The sequence below is a fragment of the Amblyomma americanum genome, chromosome 2, assembly GCF_052857255.1.
Source record: "Amblyomma americanum isolate KBUSLIRL-KWMA chromosome 2, ASM5285725v1, whole genome shotgun sequence".
NCBI lineage: Eukaryota > Metazoa > Arthropoda > Arachnida > Ixodida > Ixodidae > Amblyomma > Amblyomma americanum.
Window position 1 is genome coordinate 99784626 of NC_135498.1, and position 16041 is coordinate 99800666.

Here is a 16041-nt window from a genome sequence, read left to right on the forward strand (position 1 = left end):
TTCGGCTATTGAGGGCATTGTAATTAAATAAATAAATAAAAGTATGAGGCTCAACGTCTAAAGTGAGTAGGCAGGGGCGTTTCAATGTTTTCGCTGGGAGCCCAGTTGTTTCCAGCGCACGTATATTATTTTCGAGTGCGTATGCAAGTGTCACTGACTGCTGCGAAGGGTGAATAGGCCTTCCACGCGCTGTGCGATAGGTAGAGCTAGCTATCAGATCGACGGGCGCCACCATGACATGGACACTATTCTAGCCTGTATAATGGGTGATAGCCGAAGGCTGACAAGAGCATTAGGCTATCTCTAGGCTCGCAACGTTACAGCAGAAGGCTTCATTGTTCCGTGACAGAAGGAACAGCTGTAAAGAGTAGCGCAATAGGACGACGGGCCGGTGAACGAGTAGACACATACAGCGCTAAAAGGAAGAGCATGGTTGACTGGCTACCTGTGACTTTTGTTGCTATCGTCTTTGCGACACTGTTCATGTGAGTACAGTTATTGCCAAATGCTGTTTTGGCTCTCGCTTCTACACTCAATGAGTATGTAGTGGTATAACAGTCGATCTAAGTTAGCGGCTAGTCAGTGAGGCTGTCTCAGTGACCGAAAATGCAGCACCTTCTTCGCTGTGCGGTAATAAGCTGACGATATTGGCCGCGTGGCATGCAGTCCCTTGTCTATTTCAATTTGACGGGTGGCAAAAGGTCTAGAATGGTTGCGTAGCAGTGTTGTGTAGCCACTTGTGTGTTGCGTAGCCGCTGTTGTGTAGTCATGTTGTGTAAGTTGTGTGCCCATTGTTGTACTTACGACCCTCAAGTGTAATTCCTGAAAGTTCCTGTCTAAATTAAGGCATTAGTTCACGACGACCTGCAGTTTTTAATGTTTGCAGTACCTTATAAATAATTAAAAACACTATTTACTGCATTAAAGCATTCAATGAGTTCCACGTTAGATAATAAACCACCAAAGGCTTATGCGAAGATGCCGTATAAGGTAGAAGTAAAGTAAGAACATCGACATCCACTATAGTCGCATACAATTCAAGAGCGAAGCGGCAAGTGTTCCTTAAAGCAGTCCCTCCAAGAAATGGTGTCGACAGATTTTAATGACGCCGTGGCTAATCCGATCTATCCTTGGCTACTCCCCTATCATCCTCCGCCCCCTGCAATTTCGCGCTAGCAGGCCCAGGAAGACCGTTCAAGGGGAAGAGATGAATGAATCGGCCAAAGGTGAGGTCAACGCCATTAGCTGAAGGGGCTGCTGTAGTTGTTACTCCAGACTGACTTATTTATGCCTTCTGCCTATAAAAATGCATTAAAAACTGTTTTCTTAAGCCCCAGTCTCTATACATTAGATTTCTGGCTTGTTTCTGCGCTCTCCTGCATCGTACCTACTGTGTGGGCGGACGCGTTGAGGGCCGCGATAGGAGCAATTTTTTTCCCTAAAGACATGTTCACATGCGCTGAACGCCGAGAACAGGACTTGTGATTGTGCGCAGTAGGCAAACACGCTGCGCGAGAAAATCGTCCGTTCGGTTCAAGTATCCTTCGCTGCCGAAAACAGCATTTCTTACTACTGTTTGTGTCTCTTTCTTTTGCAGATGGCGGAAGAGGAAATTTTCCGTCCTGAAAGAGCTTGGCGTGCCTGGGCCTGAACCAAGCCTGCTGTTCGGAAACCTTTTGGAAATAAGGCGTAGGGTAAGCGCACACGAAAACGCCAATACCTCGCAATATATTGAAGCGCTTGCCTTGTACTTTTCGTGACAAGTTTTTCTTCTGTGTTTTCACAAAAGTAGCACATCATCTTTTCAACGGCGAGCGCAGTTTTTCGTGCTGATGACAAGCAAGTGGCTCGCCGCCACTTTTCATCAATCGCCATCAGGCGAAGCTGCCACAACTTTCCTCCTAATGCCAAGCCATACTGTTTAATAGTATGGGCATATTCTTTTAGTCACGCTTTGGCATGCCTAAGCTTGTATAATATATGCCCTTGCTTCGAATAGAATGCTTTGTAGCACCCTGTCAAATGAGCATACTCTAGAGCCGCCGTGGCGGCTCAGTGGTTTTGGTGCTCGGCTGCTCAACCGCAACATGCGGGATCGATCCCTGTTTATTTGCATGGAGGCAAAATGCTCGAGGCCTGTGTACTGTGCGATGTCAGAGCACGTTGAAGAACACAACATAGCAGAACTTATCGGGAGCCGTCCACTAAGGCGACCTTAATAGCCTGAGTCACTTTAGCTCGTTAAATCCTCGTAAACGAAAACAAACATCAGCATACTAGGGATGACATTCAGAGGGGAGGGGATGACTTTCAGAAAAGGAAACTGGGGTCTGAATTTGACCATTACATAATACGCGTTGCACAAAGGCCTCTTAGAGTATTGGGTTACAGATGTACTGCTTTCCTTCAGGGCAGTTCTTACATTAGAGAATCATAACTTTAGGTCTTAGATGTACTATTCTCTTTACCTTAGAAGCGTCCCGCCGATATTTTGCTTCCGATTTTGTTATAACATTCTTCAAATTCATGGCTGGTAAAGTGAAAGTAAAACACGCCACCAACTTCCCCAAGTTTCTGCTATTCTTCACATTATCACATTATCATGAGATCTAAAAGAATGTATCAAAGCATAACTTGTTACTTTCAAAGCATACCTGATTAAGACATGTTGGCTCCATTCGAAACTTCTCAGCCATTGCGGCAGCGCGAACAGAGATCAACTTCGCAGCATGATGCAGTGGACAAGGCTTTGCACGATATATTGTGTTGCGTGCGAAGGAGCACCTTAGTTTGCTGAAATGATCGAGTATTGCAGCCATCTTACTGTTATTACATACAGCGGAAAACGCCGACAATGTAAAGGCCTCTTTTTTCATGTAGCGCAAGACAGCGCAGAAAGAGGAGATTGATGAAAGGCATTTCAAACGCTGGTACTTTGATATGACAGGTTTTTTATATGATCTTAGCAAGTCGCAGCGAGCAAAAATAATGATGGAATAACATTTCGACTCACACACGGGAGCCTCGTTCACAATGAGGCGAAACGTACTGGTGGTGCCTCTTATATAGGGCGTATATACAATCCCAGGCATCTCGCGTAAATAAGTGGCAAATTCCTGTCATTGCGATGGATAGTATGTGCTGTGGTTTGAATAATCAGCGACTCAATATAGAGCCGTGATTTCTTGTATTTGCCTTTGGCGACCACACGTGCCTCTGCCCGGTTGATATTGTGGCCGGCTGATAATGAATGTTCGGCAAGCGAATTTTGTTCTGCCCGCCTTTTCTTGACATCATTCATATGTTCACGTAATCTGCTCGCAAAATCTCGTATTCGCCGATGTATACTGATGGGCATTCGGTACATGGAATCTTATCTAAGAGGCACCGCCGCAACGTTTTGACTCATTGTGAACAAGGTTCCCGTGTGGGAGCCTTATTTCATCAATATTTTTGGCCGGTGCCACTTACTAGTATCATGTACCATCCCGACCAGACGGGATTCCGTCAGACCATTGACTACAGGCTTTCTGACAGGTTGCAGTATCTGAAGCGTCACTTTAGTAAACAACACAACATATCTTCAGTTATGCGATAACCGACCTACCCTTCAGAAGGCCGTACGAACAAGCCAAACCTGAGCGTTGTTTGATGATTTTTTTTTTCAGGGAACCGCAGCGTGCTTCGACGATTGGATAAAGAAGTATGGCAGCGTCTGTGGGTACGTTTGCATTGTGTTCTTTAAAAGCCTCGTCACCAACCCTATCATAATATATCAGGTGACGTAACAGTGCAAAAAAGCTATGAATACCACTAGGTACCAATAGCTTTAAGGTAACAATTGCCTTTCTTATTGATGACTTCAGATCGCATTAAACATGAGCTATCGTTTCTATGAGGGCCACATGCAAGACCTTTAACTTTACTCCTTACCTTTACAGGCATCCAGCAAAGCCCAATTTTTGGATAAACGAAACGCGTATGGTTTCTTTCTCGGTCGAACAACCTTTTGTTGCATCGAATGAAAGTCTAGTGGAGCAGAACAGTTGGCAGCAATGACTAGCCGCTTGTAATTCTCGTGTCGTCTTGAAAATGGCTAGCCTGAGGACTGGATCTGTCATTTTTCGGCGTTTCGGACATCTGCGTTGTTGGGGTTAATGAACTCAAAACTGTTAATATTACTGGTGTGCTGCAGAACCGAGAAAAAATTCTACTTTCATAACTTGTTCCAAACGTCAGCACGCAAAGCTGTGATGCGAAAGAAAGAAAACGCACACCACTGCACCGCTAATGTATAGCAGGTAGAAAGGTTTCATTATACGGCACAACAATATAAAAGTCACAACGTGCGCAAACACCACAAGGCCGGAAAGCAGTATTTCTACACAGTAATATAGAGAGACCATTAAAGGTGGATTAAAATGAGGTCAGTGGAGAACATGTCAGCCTCAAGTGGAAAAAAATAGAAGTGGCGACCAAGCAACGTTTGTCTTTTTTTACTGTTTAAGTTTACTTGCCCTCTTTTTGAACGCAAGTTCTGCCTTTTCTAACGACACGATGTCTTTGTGGCAGTTATTCTTCCGATAGTGCTCTTGAGCAGTCTTCGTTTTCTATGTTTTGTTATCCGGTTATTACGTTGTAGGAGTTTTCTTTCGTTCTCCTAACTTGCAGTCAGCGCACGTTGCTCATATGTGGGTACCTCAGCTGAAACATCTCCAAGTAGTACTAAAAATCTCAAAGCGTTTTATCGTCCCTGTTTCACCACTTCACGTGTACAGACGCTGTAGGCTCGCTTTCGCAGCTCGGAGCGACTGGCGCTAACCGCGGAGCAGACTCGGAGGTATCTGAGGATGAGAGATGTCATCATTCCCGCCAACTACTCTCAACTATGAAGTGATAAAGCAGTAATCGCGCCGCACTTCTTACTGGGCCATTATCTCAAAACGAAACGTTGCACTCTTTGGCAGCGAACAATATAATCCTCAAGGCATAATTTTCAGTACCGCAGGTTCTTCTACACAATCGCCTAAGAGCGCTTTCTCAGCGTTTTTTATACTGAAAAAAAAATTAAGCAACCGAAGAACCCACAGTGTACATTTCGCTTTAAGAATTAGTCATTTATGAGGCAGGCAATAACAAAGGGCGGCTAATCAGCTCAGCAGCTACTACTCTTGGAGGCTCGAAAAATACTGATATTCGAGCTTCCTAACCACTCTATATTTCTACCTTGAACTACTGTTAATAAGACCCATAATTTATTTCCCATCCAGGACAATGAATTGCTGCTGGCCCTGTGTTATGGCCTTCTCCGCATGCGCCGTTAAAAAAATTGCCACTGACACTTCCTGGGATGCGTGTGCGCTTAAAGGAGGCGGAACAGAATGTGCAGACAAACCACGCGAGACTATTAACGAAGAGAAGCCAGACACAAAGGAATTACTAGACAGACTAAGTGCATACTCATTGCTGGCGTTATTACACGGCACAGAGCTATTTCAATACAGAAACATAGGAGTCGAAACATGGCAATGTTATCAAATCACTAACAAAAGTTTAGCTGTGGTTTAAAGTTTGGTTAACTCAGGCGAAAAGAGAAAGCTTCCTTTGCCTGGCTACGTTCACAAGCGCCACATACTCTGCCGAACGGATTGTCTGTAAAGCGTCGATGAATTGCCCGATGGGGCAAGTTGCCTCCTGCCACGGTGAGAAGATTGTAATGACGTCAATAGGTCACATGAACTCCCACGTGACACCACGTGACACCTGACACATGACTGCACTGACGCTGCTCTCTGCTCTCTTGAAAACCTAGCGTATTGAAGCTTTCGCTTCAAAAAAAAAAAACAAGGAGAAAAAGAACAATCCTCAATGTGATCACAGCGATATCCTTGAAATTTCAAATTCATTATTCGAAATTGAGATTTACGCGGTCGCTACACGTTTTAAGGATTTGGGAGACCTGATATATGAAGACAATTCAAGAAGCCATCAGAAAAGGGTCTCTTGCCCGCTAACGCCCACACAGCAAGTCTGAAGGCTTGAGGTAGCAAGGACGCCCAAGACAGAAGTGGGGTATGTTCTGTTCCTCTTTTAATCTTTGCTCGTTTTTTGCTTTTTTCTCACATCGTTCACACAGACGCTATCGGCTCTAGTACGGAAGACAATCCATTGTTAGTGCCGCGAATACACGTGGTCATATAGTGGGAATGCGCTTCGCTTCGGGGAACGCGGCTACATGCGTTTCTGGGCTGCTGTGCGATGGGACACCCCACAAAAGTGGGCATCACCTGGGGACAGTCTGTCACCCGCTGTTCTTTCTTAATTATGTGAACGTCCGAGTGCTTGGTCACGCGTGCATTTACTGACAGACCTCCTAAACCAATTGGCCAAGCCCTGGAGCCTACGGATAGTCATCCCGTTTTTGAGGTCGTCTTTCGGTGCCTAATGCTGTGCATATCTTCCAACTACAAGCTGACCTCCGAAAAGGCTTTTGTGGAAATTTTTCTGCTCTCCTCATCGGGGGCTAAAAGTGGAAATGGTAGCTTAGCGCACACATCCCCATTCCCCTCAAGTTTCATAGCATGCTGTAGGTTGTGTTTCTCATTTAAAGTTTTATGGGTGGCATTAAAACCGCTAAGAGACGTTCTAGCAGTTTTTCCTACGAAAATATTCTTTATTAGTTTTACGAGTTCCCAGTACCCATGCGGACTTCGTCATTTGAAATGCGTGCTCAGAAACTTCGCTATCTCTGCCCGCGATGCAGGTTCTACAACGGCGCCCTCCCTTTTCTGCTGGTCAGCGATATAGACATACTCAAGAAAGTGCAAATCGAGGACTTCCACAACTTTGCTCAGCGAGGGGTAAGCTGAGGTCCATCTGTGATCTTGGCGCATTTAGGCGGTACAAAAGACGCAGTTAATTTCTGGAGTTTGTTTATTGCAGAAAACCCTGCATTTAGGGAGAACATCGACTTCATATTTGGTGGTCGTTGTCATCCATTGTTTTATGATTAATTAATGTAATTTCTCATATTGTTCAGCAACTGATTATAGCTCGTATTGGTTGACAACCCGAAATATATATTAATTACTATTAAACTGCATTATTAGATAGGCATTGCTATTTCTCCTGGCTTGCACTAGCACGAAAATATTTCTAATCATTAGTGTTTATTCATTACTAACGCACTTGCTTCTACTTTATAACATTTTGAAGGTAGCGGTAAGATGTATTATAGAAGTGTAGTTTACACTGTAGTTACCGAATTACGTCCTAGCCGCCATCTCTCTTTATACATTTTTGGGACGAGTGCGTACCTTGAGATGTATAGAGTTTGTATTTGATCATATTCGCTGCCGACTGCACAGCACCCGTTCCTGGCCTGAAGCCAGAGTCGACAGCGCTTTATCTCTGTCTATGTAAAGAGGAAAAAGGCGCATAAGCCAGGCTGCAGATCGTTAACTCAACCAACATCACAGGAGAGGACATATCTTTCATGCTCGCGAATTGCTGATATTGCGACACGTCTTCTGCATTTTCCTGAACTTGTTATTCAGCGACAAAATTAAAGGAAGCTAGCAGCCGCACCTATAAAGGTTCTGTTCTTCGCCGCTAAGAGACGTGAAAGTGAGACGGCAATGTTGAGTCAAAAACTGAAATCATAAGAATTTTTGCTTGAATTGAGAGCCGACAAGAATGAAATTAGGGTGTAGAATTTGAATGACGATTCGGCAGTCAGTTCTCGTCTTTTGAGTCCCGCCATGTTGCTCTCGTGCGACGCATTATAGAAGCGAGAACGAGATAGGGACGAGAATCATGGTTCAAGTCGGCTGTTTCAGAAGATGCTGTGTGATGTACGCATGAAGCGCGACTCTTGGACTTCACCTAACAATTATTGCTGCGCAGACTGTGTTCAATGTGGAGCCACTGCCCGATTACCGGCACAAGCTGATCGTCACCGCTCCCGTGAGCCGTTGGCGAGAGCTGCGAGCGGTGTTGAGTCCCGCTTTCACGACCAAGAAGCTCTCTCAGGTGAGCTGAGGCACATTTTTCACTCGTGCACTGCCCGGCAAGTAAACCAAAAGCAGAGATTACAAATTCCCGTAAAGAGAAAAATACATTCGTAAAAGCCATTGTCGCCAAGTTTCCGCCACTGTTGTTCCACTGTTTGAACAATACGTATGCTTTGTGCAAATCCAACGCAGTAACACAATGCAAACCTAGTATGCCGCAACGACTTGCTGCACGTAGTTCATATGACTATAGCTAAGGCCATTGCATTGCGCACTGTGGATTCTTCAGCGTTGCTTTAGACCACTACCTTGCAGTTGATTTGTTTCCTGTTGTGCTAATCTGGTTCGCTCGATCGCTGCATTCGTGCAGTCAAGTCACTCCTAGGGGCTACCAATCTGATATTGGTAGCCTCATGAAAAACTGCTGAAAGAAAACAACAAACGAACCGTAGGTGTGTCCGTTGATACATTGTGGTCATCGCTCGGGCGATCACTAAAGCTTAGCGCAGCCCATTTTCGCACGAACGGCCCAACGGCACAAAAATAACGTAATGCGGCAATGCCCTGCTTGCCTGCCATTGCGGACCAGAAACACAAGCGCCGAGAAATTTAACAACAATTAAGCTTCTAGAGAAAAGCCTTCTTTATTGCTTTGAGCATGGCTGTGTGGAGCATCGCAAAAAGTGTCCCGTGCAAGACATGGTATTAATCGCAGGACGTGGGCTATATATATATATATATATATATATATATATATATATATATATATATATATATATATATATATATATATATATATATATATATATATATATATATATATATATAATCAAACAAGGGGCAGGAAAGGAGATGAGCGGCTCGTTTGACAAACATGTGAGGAAAGCCAGATCACCGAAACCATGGGGCATAGGGGAATGTTTCTATCTTTTTTTATTTGTAGTGCTGATCAATTGGAGAATAAGTCTTAGAATAATCTGGCGCTTAAAAAATTGCTTAAAAAGCAGCAGAAAAACAACCATGCCGCCGAAGGGATCCGAACCCACGACCTCCGAATATCGCGTCTGGTGCTCTACCAACTGAGCTACGGCGACGGCTGTCAAATCTGCTGCCATCGTGGCTAAGTATGTTTTGCGTGTATGCGAACCACATTCGGAAGTCGTGGGCTCGAATCCCACCGGCGGTGTGGTTGTTTTTCTGCTACTTTATAAGCAATTTTCTTTAAGCGACAGATTATTCTAACTAATATTCTTCCATTTATCAGCACTACAAACTTTTTAAAAAAATAGAAACAATCCCCTAGGCACCGTGGTTTCGGTGACTGTCGGCTTCCTTCATATATATATATATATATATATATATATATATATATATATATATATATATAAATTTACACGCTTTGACGAAGGTGTGCAAAGGCGAATGTATCAGGCACACCTTCAGTTAATTTGGCATGTAGAATTTTTTTGCAAAGAGCCAAGTTAACCCATATCTCTTTATTCGTACTGGTCGAGGTGTTCTGTGACAAGTACACATTTCTGCCGCGGACATCATGCTTCCTTTCACGGAAATTCACAAGTAACCTACGTCTTCTTGCATATAGTGATGGCACCAAGGTCAAAACTCTCTCTGGGAAGCATTCTGGACTGTCTGCCGGACATTCCTCTGTCGTCATGTGCACCAGTGTAGATTGTCATTTATATCCATGGAAAACAATATCGCTTCTCTCCTGCGCGCTGAAAAACATAACCTTCTTTTTCGCTATGATCCATAGCGCAACAACAAAACAGAGGACCAACACAAGCGCTATACTTCCACTAAGGCTTTATTTGGTCCACGCAGAATTCGTACATGAAGAAAATAACGATACCTGTCAAATTAGACAAGATAATTTGTGAACAAAAGCTTAAGAAAGCACATGCAACACATTTCACCGGTTGGCATACTGCTCCGAGTCCAAAAAAGCCATATCTTTCTCTGTCGGCGACAATGACGGACTGCTGTCGCAGCTTTCAAGTCCAGCTCCTTCGGTTGCGGCAGCGTCGATAATTTCCCTTGTTAATCTATTCGAATTTCTGCCGATCACCTCGCATTCTATAAAACCAGGCTTGCATTTACGAGCACGAAAGTGCCGCGTCAAATTGCTGGAACCGCCATCCCTAACTTCCCTATGGTGCTCACTTAACCGGTCATTAAGGCCTCTGCCTGACTGCCCAATGTACGCCTTGCCGCATGAAAGCGGGATGCTGTAGACTATTTCCTCAGTGCACTGCACGAATGGGTTTCTATGCCGAATCGTGCAACTGTTCTGAAGCCTGCTGCCGGGACAGGTGGCCTTGCAAATGCGGGACAATTTTTTCTGGTGCAGGCACATACACCTTCACTCCCACTTTTTGTGCTACCTTCTTGAGGGAGTGTGACAACTTGTGGATATATGGCACCACCACTAACTTGCTGCCCCCTTCGCCATCAGTTCCAGTCATAACGCATACCCACTAGCCCGAACCATCACCTTGTTAAGTTTTTTTTCGCATTGTATCGCGACGCAGATTTTCGTTACCATGGACGAGTGCAGTGACATACTGATCGAAAAGCTCGAAGAAAAGCAGGCAACGGGCCAAGCTCTGGAGCTGACTTCATTTTTGAAGCGTGTTACCATGGACACGATGTTCAGAGCCGGCTACGGCGTCGACTTGAAAGTACAGGAAGACACGGCAGGAACCTTCTTTGACGAGCTCGGTGCTGGGGCCGGAAAGCTGCTCCGAAGCTTACCTCTCTATGGCGTCAGTTTTTTCGGTGGTGAGTGATTTGTCCCATCCGTTCGCTTTCATTTCCTGCTCTTACACCGTGTCAAGGCTTCGTCGATAAATACATTAGATTAACAATAAAAAAATGTCTTGGAGAGAAATCCAGTAAAAAATTTCATCATCATCAGCCTGACTACTTCGATTGCAGGACAAAGGCTCCACGCATATTCCTCCAATTAACCCTTTCTTGTGCTTTTTTGCTGAGTGTGTGAGAGAAGTACTGAAATAAATGTTTGACTCCAGTTTGCGCATTCATAATGCAAAGAGGCAAACCTGGGAGGTTTTATTTGCTGGACACAGCGAAACAATGAAAAGAACACAAGAACAAGCAGGACGACCGAAGGAGCGCTGTCGTGTCGTCTTCTTTCTTTTTGTGCACCGTTCAATCTTGCGCTGTGTCCTGCAAACATGGAAACAAACCAAATCGCCCGAAAGCAAGTGTTGCTTAAAGCTATTTGCTAAATGATAGAAACTAGAGTGTTGGTCTGAGAAATCTGTAGGGAGTGTGAAACCATGTTACTCTGAGGCAGCTTTCGTTATGTCGACAAGTTTGGCTGCTAAATGGGCGCAATACTTTTTGGGAGTTGTCGGTGTGCTCAAGGTGTACAGAACACGCCGGACCGTCAGAGACATGAGTAATGGCAAGCGCTACGTCTTCACAACCTGTTGCACCTCTTCCGGGTTGTTTCAACTTTTCGAGTTGTGGTTGCGCCGGGTCGCGTTGGCCGCAGAGTCTACTTTTATTGGAACTTTAGGCTTCAGGAACTATTGCATCGCCTATTAAGTGATCATAATTCCCTTCTCGCTCTTAATTATGGCTTGGCTATAACGTGCTTGTAGTGCAATTTGACGCCGTTATTTCCAGTCTGCTTCCCGGAACTGTACCACTTATGGTACCTCATCTCCTGGCTGACGTCACGCATCGTAACTCCCTACTTCAAGATCACCACCACTCTCCTTGGGCCTGTCGTGAGCGAAAGGAAAGCAAAGGAGATGGTAGGCTTTCCACTCCCTAAGCTGTCACCTGTAGTAGCCAACTACGTCATTGTCTCCGCTGGGCACTCCTATGTTTAGACGCCGCGTTTATCTCTCCCTGCCAACTTTGCCGCTTATCGCAACCACCGAAAAAATTATAAATGAGCCGTTTATTGCGACTGCTACTGTGATTTTCTGTTCTACAGCCTAGACTCCTCTTAGAGGTGCATCGCTTGCTTTCTGGGAAAAAATCGCATTTACATTCTGGGTATGAAAACTCTGAGAAGCGGCATATTGGCACCCAAATGTGGTACTGAAATGCCCGTACACTTCGACAGCGAGCCTATTAATTTTCGCTGAAATCTTTCTTGAACGCGTGTTACTGTCCCATCTGAACCTTGTTCGATTTTCTCACGCATGACTAACATCGCAGACAAATTAGAACCCGTGGTGACGGAAATATTGCATCGGGGAGCATAGAACATATGCGGCTCTCGCTTATTGTTTGCGATGCCATAAGAAATAGGTAACGATTGAAAGCGCTCAACGAAGTTTGTGCACGAAATTGTGCATTGAGTGCAGAGACTGGTCTTTACACTCATGCTAACGCCTTCCTTTGCCGGGATTTGTATTTCCTTTTAACCGCCGTAACAAGCGAATGTCGCGGTTACATTATATTTATTTCCTGTTAATCACCCTAACTAACGACTGTCATGGCATTGGCTGAAGTATTTCGTTTTCATTATTCGTGCATGTGTTCTACCTTAGTTTCTGTCACGACAGGTAGCACACAGCATACCTTACTTCAAAGCCGGCATAATGTGCCAAGTTCTAATGTTCGGCCATTTATACCCGGATGGCGAAGCAGCTGTTTGTATGCGTAGGAGCAGAGTGCTAGAATGCCATGCCTTCTTTGAGCAATGAACTCAAGAATAGTGAATAACGATGTAATCAGAAACCTGAACACATTCAGCGAGCAGTAGCGTTTTCGAGAAGAACAGGTTGGAATTTCGAGGTTGTTTGGGTGCTGTTTCCTGGTTGTATGACACCGGGGAAGTATTTATTCATACCCATTATTCACCGCTTTCATACGCAACGAGAGCTATTCAGTAACCTCGGTGTGTCTGATCTATGTAAAAGACAATCGATTAGGCGCTGTAAAGGTGAATAAGAGCGATTGCGGTCACTACTCAGTCGCTGAAGTGGGCGAATCGTTTGAGAGCCTCTGTATTCAAATTATCCTGTCTTAGCATATTTTCACAGAACGAATTGACAATAAATACGACAGAAGGCCCCGTGGTGCTCCTGGGACACAATTAAGGACGTCTTCTCGCCCTTTCTGGTGCGCTGAAATTCAGCTTAAGCTGATATATTTCCTTTCCGGGGAGGATTCTGTACGTCTACAGAAGCGTGTTCTAAAAAAAATCAATTATGTATACCACATATTAAAGAAAGATTGATGACAACTTTATCTAATAATATTTCTTGTTTAAATTCGGTTAGCTGTCTTTTCGTTTTTCACTTTGTTAGCGTTCGGTACGCAACAGAGGACGTGCGCATTGGTCATAGAAATGTAGTTTAAAATAGAATTCAAATTTCCTCGACATCACTCAAAGCCAGAACGTTCACTGCCTTCCAGACAAGTATGGAATTTATAATCGCTGACACGAAGCGAATGTTGACTTAGCCCAGCCTCAAAAACTTGTTACCAAAGGAAAAGTAATGGAGTCATTGCCGTTTATTTCCGAATATGCCTGATGAAGGCGATACCTATCTTTCAGTTTGTAAGATTTTCTAGCTAAAAAAAGCTCACGTTTAGGTTATAGTTGACACTCTCAAAAAGACGCGGTTATTAATGGATACGGCAAACCACAATTGGTCTTCAGTGTCATCTTAAGTTGGTTTCGGCGTTCAACCTTCGGTACAGAAGATAATTAACGGCGGATGCGAAGCGCTTCCACTTATGACTCATACTCAACATATGAAATAACTACAAATGCGTGCAGGTCCCCTGCTGCTTGCGGCCGCATCACAAAAAAATTCGGGGCAGAAGGGGGCTCTAGCTGCGTCAACGTAAAGGTCAGTCGGCGCTCTGCACAACAGCTTTACGCAGTTCGGCGATTCTGCCGTGTTATCTTTTGCGGGGGTTTAGTGAAGATGGCGTTCGGCTGTTGACCCCAAGAATCCGGGATCGAACCCCGGCCGACGCGGACGCACTTCAGTGAAGTCGAAATGACAAACACCCGTGTGCTGCGCCATGTCAGCGGAGATTAAAGAACACCAGGAGATCAAAACTATTCCGGGATTACGGCGTTTCTCAGTGGTCGTGTTCAACTTTTGGGCCTTAAATCCTACCCAATGTGCCTCTGTATACTGCTGCGTTTGTGCAGATGCTGTGAAAACTAATTAAACGACTTTAAACACAGAGGAAATATCCTAGTCTCTAAGGATTATCAAGTACATACACTGAAGGGGTAATAAATGTATGCTTTGTAGCGTCTTAGAGGATGTATATATTCATGAATCGAAATTTTGTATGCTGCCGTGAGGTTGTCGCGCAAGCCACACAAGTTTGGTGCGAAATCATTCACGCAACAATACTTCTCCATTGCATAACTGCAGGACGTTTGAGATAAATTATTTGGCAATAAATGACAATTCGTCAATCTTTTAATTAAGTTAACTGCAAACAATCTTAATGTGTCCCATGTTTCTGGAAATCGCCGCATGAAATATTTACTTCGCGCTAAATTTGTCTGGATTTTTTATTTTTTCGTGTTCGGTAAATCTGAGTTACCTTGTTTTATCTTTTTCGTCTAGGATGTATATTGTACCTTTAACATAAACAACGTTATACCTAAATGTTCTTTCTGAAGTTTCATTGCTTCTATACGGTAGCTTGTCTCCTTTATTTGCTTTGATCCTGAAAATTCTTCAGATATTCGGTTTTCTTATGTGGGCCCACATTTGCGCATAATTTAGCCTAATTTGCCTTTCTCAATTACTGCATCTTGTACCTATACCAACAACTGTACATGCTGTGTTTTATTTTTTTTAGAAAACAGTGCCTATATCAGCGCATTGTTCCTGGTTGCCTCTGTGTCAGGAATCTAGGACAGCTCCTATCTAGCGCCAGAAAGCCTCGCGACCTATTCCGCTTTTGTTATGGCTATTAGTCAAATAACGATTCAGATAACTGATAGTGAAGCAACGGACTGGGTTATTCACAAGATCTAGGCTCTAGCCAGCCTCCCACACTCGTCTAAGGCAACGGTGTCTTGATGCCTCGCCTAACGTTAATTTCTAAGACTCATGTGGTTTAAACAAGGGGCGTTAATAGAAACTAGAACGTTATAGAGCCCTACTGTGTATAAAAACTCGATTTATGAAGAATCTAAAAATGTAATCGCTTTGTTCCAGTGGCTTTAAATAGGACAGGTCCTGGCCTTTCCATTATTCACTGGCGTTATCGTCGAAAAAACAGAAGAATTATCCAAAATTTACATTTTCACCACACGGTTACACTACCTCACGCTACAGACTTATTAGCCAGAGCGTTCCCATACGCCTGTAAGTCGCGACATAGACGAGTGGTCTAACGTTACACTGCACTGATAAAGAGGTTGTGAGATATAAGCTTCGCTGCCTACATGTATTTTCATTTTTCAGAAAGTAATACTGTAGTCAGTTTCTTGTCATGTGCCACATGATGGCAGAACAGGTGAACCAGATCGCTGTCCCGAATTCCTTATAACGTTCCGTTGGATCGATTGTCCCGTCAGGCTGCTTTATGCAACATCTTTGCTTGTCCCTTTCAGGATAAATTAGGGGCAATAAAGACTAGAAAATGATGAATTATAAGAGCAACTATTTATTGTCCTTAGCTTCGTCCATCCCGTTCGCTTAAAATTTTCCACTTTTTTTTCTGTTCAGCGCCAGAGAGTGGATGTCTTGCAGCTCCTTTTAAACAAGGAGAACACGGGACTACTTTCGACCCGCGAAGGTCATGGTAAGCAGGCTGATTTTGCCCTCACTTCTACATGAGAGAACTAATATGGAGTCGTTCTTGGCAAGGCGGGTGTATGCCGTTGAAATTGAGAGTTGCTTTCTTCATAGCCAGTTGTGATTAAACGGAGCTTAGATAATTCGATGCCTTTACTTTTTAAACGCCTTAAGAAATTCTATAACTACAGCGCATTTGACGAACCGAGAAGAAAGGCCCAGCTTTCTCGGGCGAAAATTTTAAA

The 16041-nt window shown here is 44.0% G+C and overlaps 1 protein-coding gene across 1 annotated transcript in view; it reads left to right on the forward strand.

Annotated features, from left to right (window-relative positions):
* The first annotated feature begins 325 nt into the window (after positions 1-325).
* LOC144118870 (cytochrome P450 3A24-like) overlaps positions 326-16041 on the forward strand; it is a 28072-nt gene continuing 12356 nt past the window's right edge. Inside the window, exons 1-8 of the mRNA XM_077651656.1 lie at positions 326-485; positions 1598-1694; positions 3669-3721; positions 6764-6860; positions 7906-8031; positions 10562-10811; positions 11685-11815; positions 15728-15803. Coding sequence (XP_077507782.1) covers positions 430-485; positions 1598-1694; positions 3669-3721; positions 6764-6860; positions 7906-8031; positions 10562-10811; positions 11685-11815; positions 15728-15803 — 886 coding nt within the window. The 5' untranslated portion in view covers positions 326-429. The remainder of the gene's footprint in view (positions 486-1597; positions 1695-3668; positions 3722-6763; positions 6861-7905; positions 8032-10561; positions 10812-11684; positions 11816-15727; positions 15804-16041) is intronic.